The 21,220-nt window shown below is 49.1% G+C and overlaps 1 protein-coding gene across 5 annotated transcripts in view; it reads right to left on the bottom strand.

Annotated features, from left to right (window-relative positions):
• DENND3 (DENN domain containing 3) overlaps positions 1-18,989 on the bottom strand; it is a 58,576-nt gene extending 39,587 nt beyond the window's left edge. For all 5 annotated transcript variants that reach the window (XM_081258582.1, XM_081258583.1, XM_081258584.1 and 2 more), the window contains exons 1-6: positions 18,817-18,989; positions 9,412-9,691; positions 8,811-8,926; positions 6,594-6,736; positions 6,261-6,372; positions 191-310 (exon numbers count right to left, since the gene is read on the bottom strand). In XM_081258582.1, coding sequence (XP_081114708.1) covers positions 191-310; positions 6,261-6,372; positions 6,594-6,736; positions 8,811-8,926; positions 9,412-9,691; positions 18,817-18,918 — 873 coding nt within the window. In that variant the 5' untranslated portion in view covers positions 18,919-18,989. The remainder of the gene's footprint in view (positions 1-190; positions 311-6,260; positions 6,373-6,593; positions 6,737-8,810; positions 8,927-9,411; positions 9,692-18,816) is intronic.
• Positions 18,990-21,220: the final 2,231 nt, after the last annotated feature.

Raw genomic sequence — 21,220 nt, 5'->3', positions numbered from 1 at the left:
GCGTCCACCCTGCTGTCCCAACTCCACTTGCCAGGACCAAAGCCACCTGACCCCAGAAAAGTGCTGCCTGCAAACAGCGTGCTCTGTGGTGAATGTCGGCTTTAAGCAAAAAGATAAGTGTTCTGAGTAGTTTTAATGCCCCATTAAGCCAGTTAGCATGAGATGCTCACAGGTGTGGAAGGACGCGTACCTCTAGCACCTTCTCAGGTCTGAAGCGCAGTAAGGGCAGGTGAAGGTCCAGGTCGATGAGGGGGCTTTCGGGGTCTGCTCTCGAGGGAAATACGATCTGTAGTGGTTTCATGTTCAATATCTGCAATGACCAATTTCCATCATTAGCTCAGGGAGCTGCTCCCAGAGGAGGCTGAAGGCACTGAAATTCACCATTTTGGCTCAGAAAGCATCTGAGTTTAGAAAACACTTCTGGAGACTCATGCTGTCACCTTCAATGTCACAGAGAAACAAAACAGTCTAGAGATGATAAACAGAACTGCAAGGAATGTTTCACAATGAATTGAGGACTTAATGTCTTTTTCAGCCAAACTCCCTTAAACTCTTTAATTAATTAGGAAACAGTTCCTTGACAAAACAAAGATAAACAGCCTCCAGATATCCATCCCAATGAGCACAAACTCGAAATCAAGCATGTTCAAACTAATCTTAACCAGTATGCATTATTCTCGGTTACTACTTATTACGTATTCGCTTATATTTTCAATTTAACAGTCAAAGCTCCTTAAAGACATGGAATTCACAAAAAAATTTTAACGACACTTTATTTTTCTAAATGAGGGTATTTTAAAATGACACTTCAAATCCCACGTTCACAGGATGCCTATTATGTGTTATAGGTCGAGGCAGACGTGAAGGAGGGAGGTACAGTCCCTCCAAGAAGGTGGAGCTGGGAACAGCAGGGTGAAGCCTCCCCTGGCCTCAGACACACAGGAGGCACTCTGCAAGGGCTCTTCCACGAGCAGATGAAGGGGTCTGAGCACGAGCAGAGCTTCAGGGAAACAGAACAGAAAGAAGCGATCAAATCTGATGACAGAGAGGCTTCCTCTAGGAAAGGCGTGAAAGGATGAGAATGGAGGGCAGCAGAGTACTGGGTCAAGAAAAAGGGCCACACGACAAAAGGCTCACTATTCACACTTGCTTCCAGTCACCTTAGTCACTATTCTATTTTCACGTTAAAAAACAAAACAAGAAAAGAGACTGTCATTTTTGACAGTTGGGACATTTGCAAGTGCCTCCGACCAATACTTGGGGCCTCTTCGCTTTCTTGTTCCCAGTTTGGCTACAGAAGCAAGACATTAAAAATAAGGTGGGGCTTCCCTGGTGGCGCAGTGGTTGAGAGTCCGCCTGCCGATGCAGGGGACACAGGTTCGTGCCCCGGTCCAGGAAGATCCCACGTGCCGCGGAGCGGCTGGGCCCGTGAGCCATGGCCGCTGAGCCTGCGTGTTCGGAGCCTGTGCTCCGCAACGGGAGAGGCCACAACGGTGAGAGGCCCGTGTACCGCAAAAAAAATAAAAATAAAAAAAATAAGGTGGATTCACCTATGTGACTGATGCGTTTGTTTTAAAGCAAAACAAAACAAAATAAAGCAGAGTTAAGTATTCCAAGTTGTGATGAATTATTAACAATTATAAAGTTTATAATGAAAAACACTCCTCAGTAGTTCAAAAAGGAAACATGTGAATGGATAAAGAAGATGTAGTACATACACACAATGGAATATTACTCAGCCATAAAAAAGAACGAAATAATGCCATTTGCAGCAACATGGGTGGACCTAAAGATTGTCGTACTGAGTGAAGTAGGTCAGACAGAGAAAGACAAATATCATATGATGTCGCTTATATGTGGAATCTAAAAAATATGGTGCAAATGAACTTTGTAAAAACAGAAACAAAGTCACAGAGTTAGGAAACAAACTTATGGTTACCAGGGGAAAGTGGGGGGTGGGGAGGGATAAATTAGGAGATTGGGATGGACATATACACACTACTATATATAACACACATGACTAATAAGGACCTACCGCATAGCACAGGGAACTCTACTCAATACTCTGTAATGACCTATGAGGGAAAAGTATCTAAAAGAGAGGGTATATGTATATGTATAACTGATTCACTTTGCTGTACACCTGAAACTAATACAACATTGTGAATCAACTATACTTTAATAAAAATTTTAAAAAAATAAAAATAAAAAATGACCAAATCAAAAAAAGGGAAATGTGTCAGCCAGACACCCCATTAAAGGTAAGAACCAGGACTTCCCTGGTGGCGCAGTGGTTAAGAATCCGCCTGCCAACGCAGGGGACACGGGTTCGAGCCCTGGTCTAGGAAGATCCCACATGGCATGGAGCAACTAAGCCCATGCGCCACAACTACTGAGCCCGTGTGTTGCAACTACTGAAGCCCAAGCACCTAGAGCCCATGCTCTGCAACAGGAGAGGCCACCGCACCACAACGAAGAGTAGCCCCTGCTCACCGCAACTAGAGAAAGCCCACATGCAGCAACGAAGACCCAACGCAGCCAAAAAAAAAGATAAGAACCAACCACATACGTGAGTCACTCTACCAGCAACATTGCTACTGCGACGTTTCAGGTGCTGTGCTAGCAATTTCACAGCACTCAATACTCACGCTCTCTGAGGTGGGTTCTGTTATTCTACCCACTTCACAGATGAAGAAACTGAGGAGGGAGAGAGATTTTAGGTAAATACTTTGTGCATTTCAACTTGACTGGAGCCCCAGAAAAACAATAGGCTTCACACACAAAGCAACACAGAAAGTGACTTGGGAACAGTAAGAAGAAAAACATGTGTGTTTCACTGGACACACCCAATTATGCCCATCATTTGAAAAGCAGGTAACATCCGAACTTCTAGAGGGCAGAGATAAAAGCAAAGCAGGCCCGGGGACACGGGGTGCACCTAGAGCCTTTTCTGCCCTCAGGCCAGTGGTCCAGGTGGTCAGAGAGGGCTGAGTCCTCACCTCCTCACTCCCCACACTGTGGGGCCTCCCACCTCCTCCCGTCAGTACAGGTGAGAGCTGACCCCACCCAGAATTAACAGGAAGCGGCAGCTCGGGGCCCACGCACACTATTCAAGACACAAGGTGCACAGCTCAGGACTATTACCTATGACAACCTCTAACCTGACGCTGGTTTGCGGTGGGTTCTGGAAAACACTGCTGAATCAGCTCCTGCGTCAGAGGAAATTGGCCTAAACTGACCTCTTGGATTTCTTCACAACAATAAACAGCCACAACACTCCCTAAAACAAATGATGACCATTATACCAACTTGGACCCAAGAGCTAATTAGACTTGTTAGTGGGGGATCCCAATGACAAGTCTGATCCAAACTCAGCCCACTGGGACAAACCATGAGCACCAACATGCAGACCCTGATTGAATGAGCACTGCTGGCCGATGCTGAAACAGTCTCTCATTCATTCACTGAACAGTGCTCCATGGGACAGCAGCTAAGCGCTGGACACAGTAGTAAGTCCTGGAAATGCAGTTCTGAATGTGGCCTCTGGCCTCATGCAGCTCAGAGTCTGATGGACATTAAACAAAAAACACGCACACACAAGCCCTAACTGCAGGCGTGCTGAACTCTGCAGGAGAGCGGGCTGCTGGCTGTGACAGAGATGGTGTGGGAGATGCTGCTCCGGAGAACTGATGTCTGAGCCAGGCCTGAGAAAGGAGCTGGAGGGGGAAAATGGAGAGAGTGGTACTTCCGGGAACAGCACATGCAAGGGTCCTGTGGCAGCATCTGCAAGGGACCCACAAAAGTCCAGTGTAGCTGGAGAACAGTGAGCAAGGGGGTGAGTGGAGCTGGACAGGGCTGAATGGTGACACAGGGGCCAGGGATGCAGGTCTGGGTGAAGGTGATGAATGAGAAACAAGTGAGGGGTTTTAAGCACAAAAGGAAAGTCCAATTTATAGATTTTAATGACCTCTCCAGCCACAGTGCAGAAGCATGAACTGAATATAAGGTCAAGAATGGAAATGGACAGACCAGTGGCTCCCTAAGTCGTGTAGGTGGGAGAAGCTGGTGGCCCAGAACAGGGGTGGCAGTGGAAGTGTGTAAACTGGAAACAGCTACTGGAGACAGACTGATAGGGTGGACGTGGGACAAAAAGGCATCGAGAATGTCCCCAGTAAACTTTCCCACTGGGGGTGGTAGAAATGGAGGAACCAAATGTTAATTAATCCAAGATTCCAAAACTCGTGGATTACAGAAAACTCGTGTAAGTACTGTTTATACATTGCTTCTGTTCAAAGGTAGAACACAAGGAATCACAGTAAACTGTAAACCTGTTCCTAACTCGGAATTTGGTTCACTGCGGCAGCAGGTCCTCAATGAGCAGGTGTTGAGTTTCTAGAATAAGAATGTAAACTTTGATGATTTCACTGCACAAAAATACCAGTTATTGGGCCTCCCTGGTGGCGCAGTGGTTGAGAGTCCGCCTGCCGATGCAGGGGATACGGGTTCGTGCCCCGGTCTGGGAGGATCCCATATGCCGCGGAGCGGCTGGGCCCGTGAGCCATGGCCGCTGGGCCTGCGCATCCGGAGCCTGTGCTCCGCAACGGGAGAGGCCACAACAGTGAGAGGCCCGCATACCACAAAAAAAAAAAAAAAAAAAAAGAAAAATACCAGTTATCCACAAAATAAAGATGAGTGCCTGGCACGGAAATCCAACAAATGTTCCCTACAAAGGTTTCTGGGAGTAGGACCAAGGTAGACAGACATCTTGCCCTGCCGCAGGCCAGGAATGCACTTGGCAGGGTGTCCCCCCACCGCAGACTGCTGGGTTTAGGATAAGAGTAAATATATACACTTTAAGTTCATAATCACAAATATCCTAATAAATTATTTTTTCAACTGTCCATAATAATCAAAATATAGGAAAACAAGATTTATATGTATAATCTTCTAGAGGGGATGAATACAGTGAAACTGACTTGACATTTACTGTACATTTCAAGACGTTTATTTAATAGATGTCTGTTTTTTAAAAAGGAAGCATCCCACAGTTAAATGAGTTTGGAAATTGCTGAGTCAAACAGGTTTCATCACACAGCTTAGCTGTCTGACATGTTACTCGACAAAAGGGGAATGAGGTCTTCCTCAAACTTTCCTTAACCCTGAAACCTCCCATCAAAAATAGCCAATAACACTTGAGAACAGTGTTTCGCAGAACTCAGTTTAGGAAACGCTTCTCTATCAATTAAATAACAGAATGGCACTGTGAATAACAACAACAACAACAACAACAACAACAAAACCAGTTACTTTTTACTAACCACACTGGACAGGAGAAAACATTAACAAGTTAAATATAATACCCGATATTCCAGACAAAAAAAAACAAAAGGGAAACTTGCAATTTAAGTAAATTTTATGTGTTTTCTGAATAGCAAGTAATTAACATGTTAACCACTAAAGGGGCCTATTACTAGCTCAACATCTATTTATCATGAGCCACTCAGCAAAACTCAGGCCTAAATATTTGACTTTAGACCGAAATTTTATTTTTAAATTTTTAGAAAATAAATTTTCTAATTTATTTCTAGTTTTCTGACCTTTGGAAACAGTGTATAAAATGCTGCTGTAAGGAACTTGAGAAGCATAATTGAAACAAAGCTAGAACTTAAAATCATTTAAAACATTTCAACCATTTTCATCGATGTGGTACATATATACAATGGAATACTACTCAGCCATAAAAAAGAACAAAATAATGCCATCTGCAGCAACATGGATGGACCTAGAGATGATCATACTAAGTGAAGTAAGTCAGAAAGAGAAAGACAAATACCATATGATAACGCTTACATATGGAATCTAAACTATGGCACAAATGAACCTATCTATGAAACTGAAACAGAATCACGGACACAGAGAACAGACTGGTGGTTGCCAAGGGGGAAGGGGTTGGGGGGAGGGATGGGTTGGGAGTTTGGGGTTAGCAGATACAAACTGTTATATACAGAATGGATAAACAACGAGGTCCTACTGTATAGCACAGAGAACTATATTCGATATCCTATGATAAACCATAATGGAAAAAAATATTTTAAAAAATGTATATATATGTATAACTGAATCACTCTGCCGTACAGCAGTAATTAACACAACACTGTAAATCAACCATACATCAATTAAAAACAAACAAATAAACCATCTTCATCATATTACTTTTACAATTTGCAAAGAAAAAACAAGACAATTCCGGATTTAATTACCAAATGGAGTGGTCCAGGAGGCGGGCTAGGTATTAAAGATAGTTTTGCAGCAAAATCTTTTATATGATTGTCAACTTCAAAATCTTTACAGATCTTCAGATGAGTCAATAAACTGAAATTGAAAGAAAAATCAAATCACGAAATAAATCTGAGAATCCAATGGTCATCCTCTGCATTGCTAATCAAGGCTGAAATCTCTGTGTCAGGAGTTCCGGGAGTTTTACACCAACAGGAGAAGGATGTGGGTGTGAGACCGCAGAAGCCTGGCTGCCCAGGGCAGGGGGCGTCTGGAAGGGGCATAGGCAAGCTTTTCAGGGAGTGTGTGCAGCTCACCAGGAGAGGCAGTCCTTGAGGGCGTTGTAATAGGGGAATCTGGAAACCACACACACGGCAAAGGGCACGAAGCAGCCAGCCGCGCTCCGGCCCAGACCTGACGCCTCCCAGCGCAACTTGCCGTTGTAGAAACAGTACTCATCCTGGAGAGAAAGCAACAGCGCGTCACCTGCCGACCCCGGCAAATCCCAGTCTCCACTGTCGATGGTGCCGGCCTCTCCAGACAGAAAGGACGCTGGACAGGGGCTGGACAGCTGTCCTCAGCACGCCTGGCCACTCCCGCCCGTTTCACTGCCACATGCGAGCGAGCACCGGCCTCTCCACCAACACCGACGGGGCCCCGTGGGGAGCTCGCGCTGTCTGAGTGCGGTGCTGGAGCTACAGACACGGGGAGACAGGCCCCTGCCCTGGAGAAGCTCGCCGGCTTCAGAGAGACAGAGCCGTGGTCAGAACACAGTGAGACACAAGCAGGGGCTCTGCTTAAAGAGCGAAAAGGCAAGGGCTTCCCTGGTGGCGCAGTGGTTGAGAGCCCGCCTGCTGATGCAGGGGACACGGGTTCGTGCCCTGGTCCGGGAAGATCCCACATGCCGCGGAGCGGCTGGGCCCGTGAGCCGTGGCCGTTGAGCCTGCGCGTCCAGAGCCTGTGCTCCGCAACGGGAGAGGCCACAACAGCGAGAGGCCCACATACCGCAAAAAAAAAAAAAAAAAAAAAAAAAAAAGAGCGAAAAGGCAATATTCAAGAGGGCCTGGGAGCCGGGTGGGCATCACGGGCCAGAGGAGAGGGCAGGAGGGGCCTCGGCCCGTGATGGGGGGATCTCAGGCGGAAAAGAATACAGCAGTGGGGTTCCAGAAGGCACAGCTCTCTGCACAGCTTACCAGGGGCACAGTACGGGGGCCCCTCCATATATGCGGGAAAAAGCGTGATTCGAAAAGATACACGCACCCCAAGGTTCTTAGCCGCACTATTTGCAGTAGTCAGGACGTGGAAGCAACCTAAGTGTCCACTGACAGGTGAACGGATAAAGATGTGGTGGTACATATATACAATGGAACATTACTCAGCCATAAAAAGAATAAAATAATGCCATTTGCGGCAACATGGATGGACCTAGAGATGATCCTACTAAGTGAAGTAAGTCAGACACACAAAGACAAACACCATATGATATCCCTTATATGCGGAATCTAAAAAGATGAGACAAATGAACTTATCTACAAAACAGAAACAGCCTCACAGACACAGAAAACAAACTTATGGTTACCAAATAGGAAAGTGGGGAAGGGGTAAATTAGGAGTTTGGATTAAAATATACACACTACTATATATAAAACTGATCACCAACAAGGACCTACTGTATAGCACAGATATTCAACACCTCGTAAAAACCTATAAAAGAATCTGAAAAAGGAATATATATGTATATGTATGTATAACTGAATCACTTTGCTGTACACTGAAACCAACACAACATTGTAAATCAACTATATTTCAATAAAAATTTTAAAACTACATTAAAAAAATATGTTGGGTGCCCAGGTCCTCTGGGGCTGAAGTAGGCAGCCAGTCACCCTGTACTTTCTGGTCCATCATGTCCCCTACAAACTCCCCAAGGCCAGCAGGTTCACACACAGGGCCCTGCCCAGAAAACACTCCCCAAACGCATGATGACTGAGTCACCCTCTCAAAACCTCAGCCCAGGCACCTGTCACATGTGAAAGGTGAAAAGAACCCAAAGGTCCACCAGCTGAGGTACAGAGAAGCAGACCGTGGTTTCTACACACCGTGGAATATCACTCAGCTACTGAAAGGAGTGAAGTGCTGACATGTGCTCCAACATGGATGAACTCTGAAAACATCACACTAAGTGAGAGAAACCAGATACAAAAGGACACGTATTGTATGATTCCACTTATATGAAATGTCCAGAATAGACAAACCCACAGAAGCAGAAAGCAGATGAAGGGTGGCCAGGGGCCCAGGGGCAGCAGGGACTGGGGCGGCATTGCTGATGAGACAACTCTGCCTTTTGGACGGACATGTTCTGGAACTAGACAGTGGTGACGGGGGCACATCACTGTGAATGTACTTAATGTCACCGAATCGTACATTTTTTAATGGCTAAAATGGTGATTGTCATATTATGTGTATTTCACTGCAAAAGAAAAAACCCCACAGCCTAGACCCAGTTTCAGAGGGAAGCTGGGGGAATCACGTACGTGCAGGGGTCGGTAGTACTGGGCCACCACGCCGTAGGTTCTGTTGCCGCAGACGTCAGTCAGCACCAGAAAGTGGACACAGTCCTCCTTGGGCTCAGAGGCCACACACACGCCCCCTGCAGGCAGAAAAAAGAAAGAAGGAACCTCATCTGGCCACGTGGCATCCACCGTGAGGCCTGGGCTATCCATAAGCAACAGGATACGTCCCTCTCTGTCCGCTGTGGCACTCTGACGGCCAGATGTGCTAATTCTTCATTCTCCCTCCCCCTCGGCAGCAATTTCTTTGCTGGCACTCTGTGCTCTGAAGACTTCGTGAAGGACCATGGGAACAGGCCCCCAGACAGACCCTTCAGGGCACACCTGGGGTGGTAGCTATTTCCTGAGCCCAGTGGGGAAGGGGGTGTCCCGGCCTATCCAGGAGAGCAGGAAATCGCATCAATTCCTCTGTGGAGCCTCCAGACAGGTCCTTCTGTCAAGCCCTTAGTCTGAGTTTTCTACACCAGGCACTTGAACGTCTCTCAATGAGAGAAATGCAGCCAGAACATAAGCCCACTCGTCAGCAGGAACTGGCCAGTCTGGGGAAAGGCCGGCCCGTGCGCACCTGGGAAGCAGAGCTGCGGCAGGGCGAGCAGGTCCACGCCGTTGGGGATGCCCACGTCCTCGGGGTCCTGGCCCCTGGGGCCGCCGGGGTGGCCCTTCGAGGGCTCCGCCTTGGGCCTCTCTCTCTTCTTCCGGAAGGAGCGCCTCCTGGTCTTACCCGGCGTCACACAGCTCACGCCGGCCAGATGACTGTCCTCCTTAGAGACAAACGGAGGCACGAAGACCGACAGGACCTCCGGATCCAGAGAAGACAGGCTCTTGACTCCCTTTTTCTGGGCAACCTAAAGCAGGTGGAAATAAGAGTCGCCGCAGTGGTGCCAGCCCTGCTCTGTCCGACCCTCCCATCGTAGCATCTGCCGTCTGTCTTCTGGCCTCTCCACCCCCCAAACCCCCGGTGAGGTCTGCATCACGTGCCTGGCTTTTCCCACCAGCAGCTCGAGATGGTGAGGAATCGCTTTTAGGAAATCTCAGGCCCTACACTCAGCGAGTGACGGTCCCCCTCAGAGTCTGGTCCTTCAGCTGCTAACGGGGACGTCATGACTGGCCCCTTGGCTCCAAGGCTCGGTTCAGGGCCGGCACCGCGATGGAGACCTGGGTTCAGATCCCAGCGCTGTGGGAACCAAGGCTGAAAATTACTTGGTCCCTCTGAGCTTCCCTTTCGAGAGGTGAGTGCAGGGACTCACAGGTCAGGTGCTCAGCCCCCGTGGGCCCCCAGGAGGCCCCCCGCCCCGTCCCCTCAGAGGCTGGTGGGGACGGCGAGCCCCAAGAAGGGCTCTGCACCTTGTCAAACCCACACGGGCATGTTTGCCAACACGTGCCCGCCTCGCCAACTAGGCCACCACACACATTAGTCCTGTCACCTCCGGCCTGGGAGGACACAAGGAGTGAGGAGGCCCTGATGGACACAGAGGGGAGCCACGTCCTCCTGCCAGACCGTCCCAGCATCCGTAAAAGGGGCTTCTTAGCCTCAGTTCTTTTTTTTTTCTTTTGTGATACGCGGGCCTCTCACTGTTGTGGCCTCTCCCGTTGTGGAGCACAGGCTCCGGACGTGCAGGCTCAGCAGCCATGGCTCATGGGCCCAGACGCTCCACGGCATGTGGGATCTTCCCGGACCAGGGCATGAACCCGTGTCCCCTGCATCGCCAGGCGGACTCTCAACCACTGCGCCACCAGGGAAGCCCTTAGCCTCAGTTCTTTTAAACTTCAACTTGGCCCAAGATTTTTTTAACCTTTTACCTTTTCCTTCTTCCCCAAATAACATAGGTCACCTTCTCTTTTTCTTTCTAGTGAGTTAGGACTAAACAAACACTGGTGCCAGGGTGATTTTAGATCTTCCAAGGAAGGTATTGATATTATGAACAGCAGTCTGTCCACAAGAAGGAAGGGCTGCCAAGCCAGGTAAAGACAGAAAAGAGTAAAGCAGGATTCTCTGGGTGTAAAAGATACAGAAGGTAAGAGGTGGCCGTCATGGTGGGGAATGGGTAACCTAGGGTCTTTGAGGACCCTAGAAATGGCATCAGGAAGGACACCACTGTCACCAGAGAAATGTGGCCTCGACTGGCAGAAAAGGAATAGCCAGCGTCAACATTTTGGTAAGAATCAGGGGTACCAACAGGGGACCATTACACTTAAAAGGATATCTACAATAGCAGCATTTTCAGTCAGTAAATACACTCTAAACTCAGTACGCTATTTTTATGTGATGTAATGTGAATTCAGATAACGGTTTCTTTATATTTGGGGAAAAAAGTTAATGCCAGTAGGAAGCAACACCAAACATGGGAAATCCCTACTGCTGTATAATTTTAAAAGCTTTTGTGTATCATGCACGAAAGGAATCCTTTTCTTTACTTGTATGAAACCTCTTCTAAAACTTTCCTATCAAAATCCAGCAGTTCAGACCTAATTCTCTATGAAAACATGCTCATCTACTTCCTCCGCACGTGAGATGTTATATCCACAGAGACTGGGCGATACCTCACCTCACTGCGGGACACTTCTTGGTATAAATTACAGTCAGAGGAGCACACGAGTTCCCTCATTGATCGACCGCTTTTCCTGAAACTTCCCAAGGCCGCCTCCTTTCTGCAATTTCACCTCTCCAGCCCGCTCCTTGGCAGCCCCCTGCAGACAGACCCCCAGGGCCAATCCTTGGCCCCAGTCCCGCCTCATGCAACAGCCTGCAGGGCAGTCTCTACACTCCTGTGGTTCCAGGTGTGCACACAGGGACAGCTCCCAGGGTTCTGCCCCCAGGGATGGGGCCTCTGGGCCATCCCAGCTGTACCCGACTGCCTCCCAATACACACGGTGAGTCCCTTAAACGTAGTTTCAAAAATTAAGCCCACACTTATTTCCAAAAACTTGATCATCCACCTCTCTGCTCCTCTGTGGACAGGATGACACCACTCGGGCATTTGGAGCTGGACCGGCGCTATGGCCCCTCACTCCCCATCGGGAAACCCACATCTCGACGGTGGGCCGCAGAAAGGTCTCTGAAGAAAGCCCAGCTGCTGCCCTACCTGCACCACGTTTGCAAACCACTGGCTCAGAGTAGGTACAGATTCACCATGAACTAATCTTCATGGTTGCTGCCGAGAGAACAGCCCCGCCTCCTCCCACCTGGCCCGAAGTCCACTCTCCCAAAGTGGGGGGGGGTGTCCCCCATCTAAAGAGCACACGTGACTCGTCCCTCACCTGCCACAACAGCGGTGCCCGGCGCCAGCCTCTTATCCCAGCAAACCAGCCCTGCAGACCCATCTCTGTCCCTCAGCCAGACCTAAAAAGTGTGTTTGTTTCTACACATTACCATCCTCACGCATATTCCCGTGCAGGTATCACACGGTGCATGTGTCACGTGACAGGCCGACCACCGGCACTGGTTGCCAAAGCCAGGGCGCCCCAGCCACTCACGACTGAAGCCCTCAGTCATCTCAACACATGCGCCTCTGTCACGATGCTGTGCTTCCCCCCGCCCTTCCCTCTGCCTGACACGTGCCCTGCCCCCGCCTCACCCCACCTCCTCACCAGTGACCCCCACCCAACACTCATTGGAGGAGGCGTTTCCTCACCCTGCAGCCAGGGACACACACCTCCTCCAGCCATCACGCCTGGCTCATCACCTCCTAGAACTTCACCATCCGGAGTCCACCTCCCCATCACCTCCTAGAGCATCGCTGCCCGGCACAGTGGTCCTACATCACCTTCAGAATGGCGGAACGGGCCGGGGTGACGCAGGGATTGTGTGGCCCTCCTCTCTGCAGCCCCACAGTCAGCACAGAGGATGGCTCCAAGTGGATGCCGTTCCTCCATTCCCACCCTGACACTCATGATCTCTTGGAGGTATGCTCAGTCTGCATGGAAAATTGCTCATTACGGTAAAGTCAACGAACTCCATAATTCCCATTAGCCACCTTTAGTCACTGAAAGTGATGTGGCCACAATCCAGCCAAGTTGGCATTTAGCAGTTCGTTACACATCTGTCTTTTTTTTTTTTTTTCTCCGAAATGGAAATCCCTGTTGTCTTTTCTTTTTTTTTTTTTTTTTTTGCGGTACGCGGGCCTCTCACTGTTGTGGCCTCTCCCGTTTTGGAGCACAGGCTCCGGAAGCGCAAGCTCCGCTCACGGGCCCAGCCGCTCTGCGGCGGCATATGGGATCCTCCCTGACCGGGGCACGAACCCGTGTCCCCTGCATCGGCAGGCAGACTCCCAACCACTGCGCCACCAGGGAAGCCCCCTGTTGTCTTTTCTGATTGGATAAGCAATACAGTCTCATTTTAAAAAATTATAACAGGGCTTCCCTGGAGGCACAGTGGTTAAGAATCCACCTGCCAATGCAGGAGACACAGGTTCAAGCCCTGGTCCAGGAAGATCCCACATGCTGTGGAGCAAGTAAGCCCGTGTGCCACAACTACTGAACCTGCGCTCTAGAGCCTGCGAGCCACAACTACTGAAGCCTGTGTGCCTAGAGCCTGTGCTCCGCAACAAGAGAAGCCACCGCAATGAGAAGCCCGTGCACCGCAAAGAAGAGTAGGTCCCGCTTGCTGCAACTAAACAAAGCCTGCGCACAGCAACGAAGACCCAACGCAGCCAATAAATAAATCAATAAAAATTTTAAAAAAATTATAACAATAGAGAAATAATAAAGGAAATAATGATAGAAAGGGAATGCCTTCCCCATAATCCCATGACTCAAAGGTAATGTTCTAAACAGCATGGGATACATGCTTCCCATTTTTAAAATGTATACATAAATATAGCTTTTTCATAAACACAATTATATTTAAATGATTTCATTAGCTTTTTTCCCCATTTAACCATACAGTGTGCTGACTCTCCTGTTGACACTTCAGCATGTCCCACTGTGTACAATTCAGTACCACCCCTGCCCAATCCCCTTCTGATGGACAGCTGGGTTGCTCCCAAGTCTTCATCATACTAAACAACAGGCAGCAATGAGGTCTCACCCAAATATACTTGCACACGTCTGACTCTGTAATTAGAATACACTCCTAGGTATTTTATTCTTTTCGTTGTGATGGTAAATGGGATTGTTTCCTTAATTTCTCTTTCTGGTCTTTCATTGTTAGTGTATAAGAATGCAAGAGATTTCTGGGCATTAGTTTTGTATCCTGCGATTTTACCAATTCATTGATTAGCTCTAGTAGTTTTCTGGTGGCAACTTTAGGAATAAACCTACCTAAGGAGGCAAAAGACCTGTACTCAGAAAACTATAAAACACTGATGAAAGAAATCAAAGATGACACAACAGATGGAGAAATATATACCATATTCTTGGATTGGAAGAATCAATCTTGTGAAAACGACTATACTACCCAAAGCAATCTACAGATTCAATGCAATACCTATCAAATTACCAATCGCATTCTTCACAGAATTAGAACAAAAAATTTTACAATTTGTATGGAAACACAAAAACCCGGAATAGCCAAAGCAATCTTGAGAAAGAAAAACAGAGCTGGATGAATCAGGCTCCCCATCTTCAAACAATACTACAAAGCTACAGTAATCAAGACAGTATGGTACTAGCACAAAAACATAAATAGATCAATGGTACAGGATAGAAAGCCCAGAGATAAACCCACGGACCTATGGTCACCTAATCTATGACAAAGGAGGCAAGAATATACAATGGAGAAAAGACAGCCTCTTCAATAAGCAGTGCCGGAAAAGCTGGACAGTTACATGTAAAATGAAATTAGAACACTACCTAACACCAGACACAAAAATAAGCTCGAGACAAGGCGAAAGAGAGGCATGGACGTGTATACACTACCAAACGTAAGGTAGATAGATAGTGGGAAGCAGCCGCAGAGCACAGGGAGATCAGCTCGGTGCTTTGTGACCGCCTGGAGGGGTGGGATGGGGAGGGTGGAAGGGAGGGAGATGCATGAGGGAAGGGATGTGGGAACAGATGTATATGTATGACTGATTCACTTTGTTATAAAGCAGAAACTAATTAAAAAAATAAATAAATAAACTTTAAAAAAAAAAATAATAAGCTCGAAATGGATTAAAGACCTAAAGGTAAGACCAGACACTATACAACTCTTAGAGGAAAACATAGGAAAAACACTCTTTGACATAAACCACAGCAAGATCTTTTTTGACCCACCTCCTAGAGTAATGAAAATAAAAACAAAAATAAACAAATGGGACCTAATGAAACTTCAAAGCTTTTGCACAGCAAAGGAAACCATAAACAGGACAAAAAGACAACCCTCAGAATGGGAGAAAATATTTGCAAATGAAGCAACGGACAAAAGATTAATCTCCAAAATATACAAACAGCTCATGGAGTTCAGTATCCAAAAAACAAACAACCCAATCCAAAAAGGGGCAGAAGACCTAAATAGAAATCTCACCAAAGAAGACGTACAAATGGCCAAGAAGCACATGAAAAGATGCTCAACATCACTAATGACTGGAGCAATGCAAATCAAAACTACAATGCGGTATCACCTCACACCGTCAGAATGGCCACCATCAAAAAATCTACAAACAATCAATGCTGGAGAGGGTGTGGAGTAAAGGGAACCCTCTTGCATTGTTGGTGGGAATGTAAATTGATACAGCCACTGTGGAGAACAGTATGGAGGTTCCTTAAAAAACTACAAATAGAACTACCATATGACCCAGCAATCCCACTATGGGGCATATACCCTGAGAAAACCATAATTCAAAAGGACACATGTACCCCAATATTCATTGCAGCGCTATTTACAATTGCCAGGACATGGAAACAAGCTAAACGTCCAATGACAGATGAATGGATAAAGAAGATGTGGTATACATTATATATATACAATGGAATATTACTCAGCCATAAAAAGGAATGAAATTGGGTCACTTGTAGAGAAGTGGATGGACCTAGAGTCTGTCATACAGAGTGAAGTAAGTCAGAAACAGAAAAACAAATATCGTATATGAATGCATATATATGGAATCTAGAAAAATGGCACAGATGGATGAACCTATTTCCAGGGCAGGAATAGAGACGCAGATGTAGAGAACAGACATGTGGACACGGGAGGGGGAAGGGGAGGGTGGGACGAATTGGGAGGTTAGGATTGACATATATACACTACCATGTGTAAAATAGCTAGCTAGTGGGAACCTGCTATAAAGCACAGAGAGCTCAGCTCTGTGCTCTGTGATGACCTAGATGGGTGGGATGGCGGGGGGAGGTGGGAGGGAGGGGATATAGTATGCATATAGCTGATTCACATCATTGTACAGCAGAAGCTAACACAACATTGTAAAGCAATTATACTCCAATAAAAATAAAATGAAATAAAATAAAATAAAAAGAATAAACTCCTGAAAGCGCAATCCTGGGCCCCAGAGGGTTCATATGTTACTTTCTGATACATGTTGCAACTGCCCCCCCACGGCCCCAAAGATGATGTTCATTTCCACAGACTCCGCCCAGGGTAGTTTCCTGCTCTTCCCTCCCAGACACTGACTTACTAAAGAGTAAAAAAACCACAACACTCTAATGCATGTGAGGCATTGTTAGATGACATAATGGCATTGATCTTCACTATAGGATTGGCTGTCATTTGTGAAATAAAACAGAAATAGATTTTTTTTAAATGCTCTAGAAGAGTCCAACACAGTTGCCAGTAGCCACATGTGACTAGTTAAATGAATATTAAATGAAATATAAAATCCAGTTCCTCAGTGGCACTAGCCACACTTCAAACACCCAGTAGCCACATGTGGCCAGCTGCTACCATACTGGATGGTGGAGGTGAAGAACACTGGTCGTCATCATCTAGAAAGCTTCTGTTGGACAGTGCTGCTCTAGAAGTGGAAAGCCAGGATGCTCTCTCCACTAAAACACATAAAAATGTGCCTTCACCCGCAAGATTTATGCCAGTAACCTACACTATGAAAGGTGCTCTGAGCACTTTTCCACCGCCCTGTGATGGATTTGTGATGGATCCCTTCCCATCTATGTGTTTAGTCTCCATAGCAACCAAGGAGTAGAAGGAAATGTAACTGACCACAGTAATTCACCGGGGATGGAACTGTATTTTCGAATTCTTTGTCACTAACCTCAATAAAACAAACACCACCCCATCTAAGGAATAAATAAAACATAAAGTTAGGACACTACACCATCCTAACATCAAGCTGGATATTTCTCATACCTCTGGGCTTCTGTTTTCATGTGTCATCAAATAGGAATCCCTGAATCAGAGAGAAACGGTGACTTTTAAAAGTAAAATTAAAAGTTATTTAAAAGCCTTGGACATTCAAAGTCGAACTGCTATAAAAATCAAACTGAATAAATGATATCCTATGTTTCATTACTTGTACCATTAACGTACGTCTTACAATGAGGATGTTACTCCATTTCACAACACTCCTTCTTCTCCTGCTCCTTCAACTATTTTTCCCTCCACCCTTTGCCGAAGCCCTAACAGAAGCAGAGTATAGAATAAAGAGGATGATAGCTAAAACGCAGAGTGGTCGACTGCCCACCCGACTTGGGAAATGTCGCAGTCTGTTTAGTTCAGGAAAGTACCACTGTAAATATGCCGGATGATTCATCATCCTCTTCTCAACCCGGCAACGAACCGACATGCTGTGATCACCCAAGAAGCAAGATGCCCAACTGTGGAGAAGACCAAAACTGAAACCAGGTCATTTCCTATCAGAATAAAAACGAGGTAATGCCATCTGGCACTGAGAGGCAGGGAGACAACTCAACTCAGTCCACAGGGTCAGAGGAGGCAGAGACCAGAGGGGGACTCAGACACGATGGGGGCTCGCGGAGTGAGATGGGGAGGGAAATGCAGAAATCATCGAAATGGGCCTTATACTAAAGCCAAGGCGTAGAGACCACCAAGGCATTATCAGACGTTTAGCCGGGTTAACTTTTGCAACATTTAGCTCCTCTTGGTGATGCTCATTCAACCCTGCAGCCTTAATAACTCAAAATGGCTTTCTCTGCCTTTCCTTGCTGTCGTCTGGAACCAGATGAAAGGACCTGTCCAGATAACTAGGCAGTATAGAGTCGGGAACTCTCCGAACACACCGAGCACTACCACTAACCAGAGAAAAATGATAGAGTCCCAGACATCTAGGCCAAGGGAAAGAGAGGGCCACAGACTCACTCCAAAGAAAGCCAGGGCTCCGGAACTAAGAAGAAGTGAGAACACAGGGAAGAAAAAAGAAGGAGAACGTCCCAAGCCGCGCTCCCAGAGGAAGGGACGCGAGCTTGCCACTTTGGCTGCCAGGGTGCAGAGCGGAGAACGGGGGGAGGCGGGCTGCAAGTGACTTACAGTGAAAAACAGCTCGTTTCATAGCATACCGACTAAATGGAGAATATATAAAGGAGGTCCTTAAATCTACCGAAAATATCCTTATGCTGTGCCAAAACAGCACCGGCCCCTAGGAGACCGTGAATCTGTGGAATGAGTGAAATCATTTAATAGCGGGCAAGAATTCGGTGCTGGAGGCCGCGGAACTCCAGGCGGCCCAGCCGCGTCTTCACCTGACCCAGGTGGGCGTCCTGAGACAGAGAAGCCGAGCGGGACGAAGCGCTTAGGAAGCGGCCCGACGGACGCGAGCTTCTCCATCACACTTTATCGCGTTGCGACTCCAGCGGGTCCCACCCGAGAGGTGCTCCCGGAGGGGAAGGGAGGGGAGGGGAAGGGACGGGAGCCCCCAGCCGGCTGCCACTCGCTACTCCACCGCGGCTGCGAGAACAGCTGCTGCTCTCGCCCCGGGAGGCTGGAGGTGGCCGGCCCGGCCGGACCTCTGCGCAACTTCCCCACCCCGCGGACGCCGGGGGCTCCGTGCGCACCCGGCGGGGTGCGCTGGGCCCGACCCCGTTCCCCGGCCGCCCCGCCCGCGTCGGTGTCCCCACCGGGCCTTACCTGCTCGGGGCAACGGAGGCTGTCCCGGGGGGCCCCCAGCAGCGCGCACAGCTCCAGCAACCCCGAGGGCAGCGCCAGGTACTGCGGGGCGGCCTCCGCCATGGCTGCTCCGCGGCCGCAGCCGGCTGGGCGTACCCCGCCCGGGCGCCTCGGGCCACCCGGCCCCGACCCCGCGCCCCGGCCGCAACTTCGCCCGTCGCCCGGCCCAGCGCCCGCGATAGTTGCAGCCGGCCGGCCGGCTGAAAACGCCGTCCGCGGGGCGGGACGTGAGGGGCAGGGCCTGGCGGGGGCGGGGCCTGAGCGGCAGCGGGGCCTGAGGAGGCTGAACGGGGAGGGGCGGGGCCTGGCGGGCCCGAGCTCGGGACCCGGCGCGAGGTCGTCATTTCCGAACCGGGCCGGCGGGCTCCGGCGCGTGCGCGGCGTCTGAGCGCCCAGCCCCCTCCGTCGGCGCAGCCTCTCGCTGCCGGCTACCCCCTCCTCGGGGAGCCGGGGAAGGGGTGGGCGGGGACCTCAGGTGGCCCAGGAGGGCGCCCAGCCTCCAGGGCCGAGGGTGCGGGAGTCACCTGATCCCGCAAGCCTCCGGGGCCAACCTTGGAGGGACTAAGGCCGGGGGCGCCCCCTGCCGCCGCCGACTCCAGGATGCCCTCCTGCGAGCAGGGCCGTGGCGTTGGCCGGTCGTGGACGGCAGGAAAGGCCGGTGGGCATAATAACTATGCCCGGTTAACCTAAGGCTGGCCAAGTCTGCTAAGAGGTTGAGTAAAATTCAGCAGGAAACAGGGCGGGGTGGGCGCCGCTAGACTAGAACGCGGGGAGCGCAGGACTGAGGAGGGTCCGAAGATGGACAGGGTCCTTCCCCGGCCAGCTGCAGGCCTGGCCTGATCCCGGTAGACCGTGGGCCTCCCCAGCCACAGGCTGGGGCCAAGAGGCTGGTTGCCGTGCCTGGTCAGTGGCACAGAACTTGGAGGGGACGCCGGCCCCAGTCCTAGCTCTGCCTACCAGCCGACGTTGGGCAGTATCTATACAACCGTCTAGGAAATGATACCAAAGGAACTTTCCTCGTTCTAATAATCTATGATTTTTTTAAAAATCTGAAATGCTTAATAATAATGTCGAACAATAACTACAAAGCAAGGTCAACATGAAAACAGGGTTGGGGGGTGTGGATCTGGAGGCCAAAGGGTTCCTTCATCCTTTCCAGCCTGGTGAGGCCCCCACTGACTGCAGCCTGACTCACACGGGATTTGTGTTTCACTGTTAAGTCATCTAACGATCATGAATCACAGCTGGTTCTCACTCAGGTCTGGAGGCGGCCCAGCATCCCTGGCTCTCATCGGTGAGCCATGACCAGTACTCGCAACCACTGACTTCAAAAGGACAGGTTTTGCTCGTAATGGTCTAGCTCTCTCCACGCTGTCCTGGTTGTTGGCAGCCTTGGCAGAAGGCAGGGTGGAGTCTCTCACCTGAGAATCTGCAGTGCCTAGGAGAGAGACTCACAGGTGCCACTGGAGGCTTGAGCAGCAAGGCCTTGGGCTTGCAGGGACCCGGGCTGGCGTCTGCCCCACTGTGTGACAGCCAAGCTCCTCAACGCCCCGAGCTTCGGCTGCCTATTTGTTCAAACACTGCCAGGTGTGGCCAGGACTCAGGAGGTAAACACTAGGCAGCTATCTCGGTGAGGACCCAGTGAGGTTCAGGCAGGAGCAGGTGTCCCTACTCCTCCGAGAGGTGCAAGGGTTTAAGGAAGGGAGCTCCAGGATTGGGGTGGAAAGTCTGGGGCCTGCTGTGGGTGGGGCTATGGAATTCCCCTTTTCTAGGCCTCCCTTTCCTCACCTTTAACACTGAAGGGGCCAGATGACCTCAGAGGGGCTCCTAGCTCCCTGTTACTCATTCTGCAGGGACTTCCAAAGTGCCTGCAGTAAGATCTGCCCCACCCTTGAGAGTGCTAATGGATTGGAGATAGAAGTGGACATAACCAGCAATCAAAATCCCAGGTGGTGTGAGGGTCACGTAGAGGCTGATGATGCACCTGAGGGAGGAAGGGACGAGCAGAGCCTAGCTGACGAGCCCACCGCCCAGGTGGGCGTCACTGCTGCACGTTAGAGCCAGGCAAGCAGAGCTCAGATCGGTGAAGGAAACTGCTGACACAGTGCCCGCCTTGCAACAGACTTTCATGGGTAGGTTACCCGCCCCTTCCGCCCCAGCCTGTGTGATTTGTTTGCTGTTCTGTCCAGCTCTCAGGATTACTGTGCAGATCAAGTGGGAAAATAGGTATGAAAATAGTTTGTAAACCATAAAGTACTGATGCAAAGATAGGGGACGAGCACAGCGTTGTGAATTTATTAAATGACACTAAACTGCTTTGAAATGGTTCATTTCCTGGAATGGAAGTTCGTCTCAATAAATGATT

This window comes from Mesoplodon bidens (genome assembly GCF_964165515.1).
Source record: "Mesoplodon bidens genome assembly, chromosome: 16".
Taxonomy (NCBI): Eukaryota; Metazoa; Chordata; class Mammalia; order Artiodactyla; family Ziphiidae; genus Mesoplodon; species Mesoplodon bidens.
Note: the sequence above shows the minus strand (reverse complement) of the source record. Positions and strands in the feature narration are given on the sequence as shown.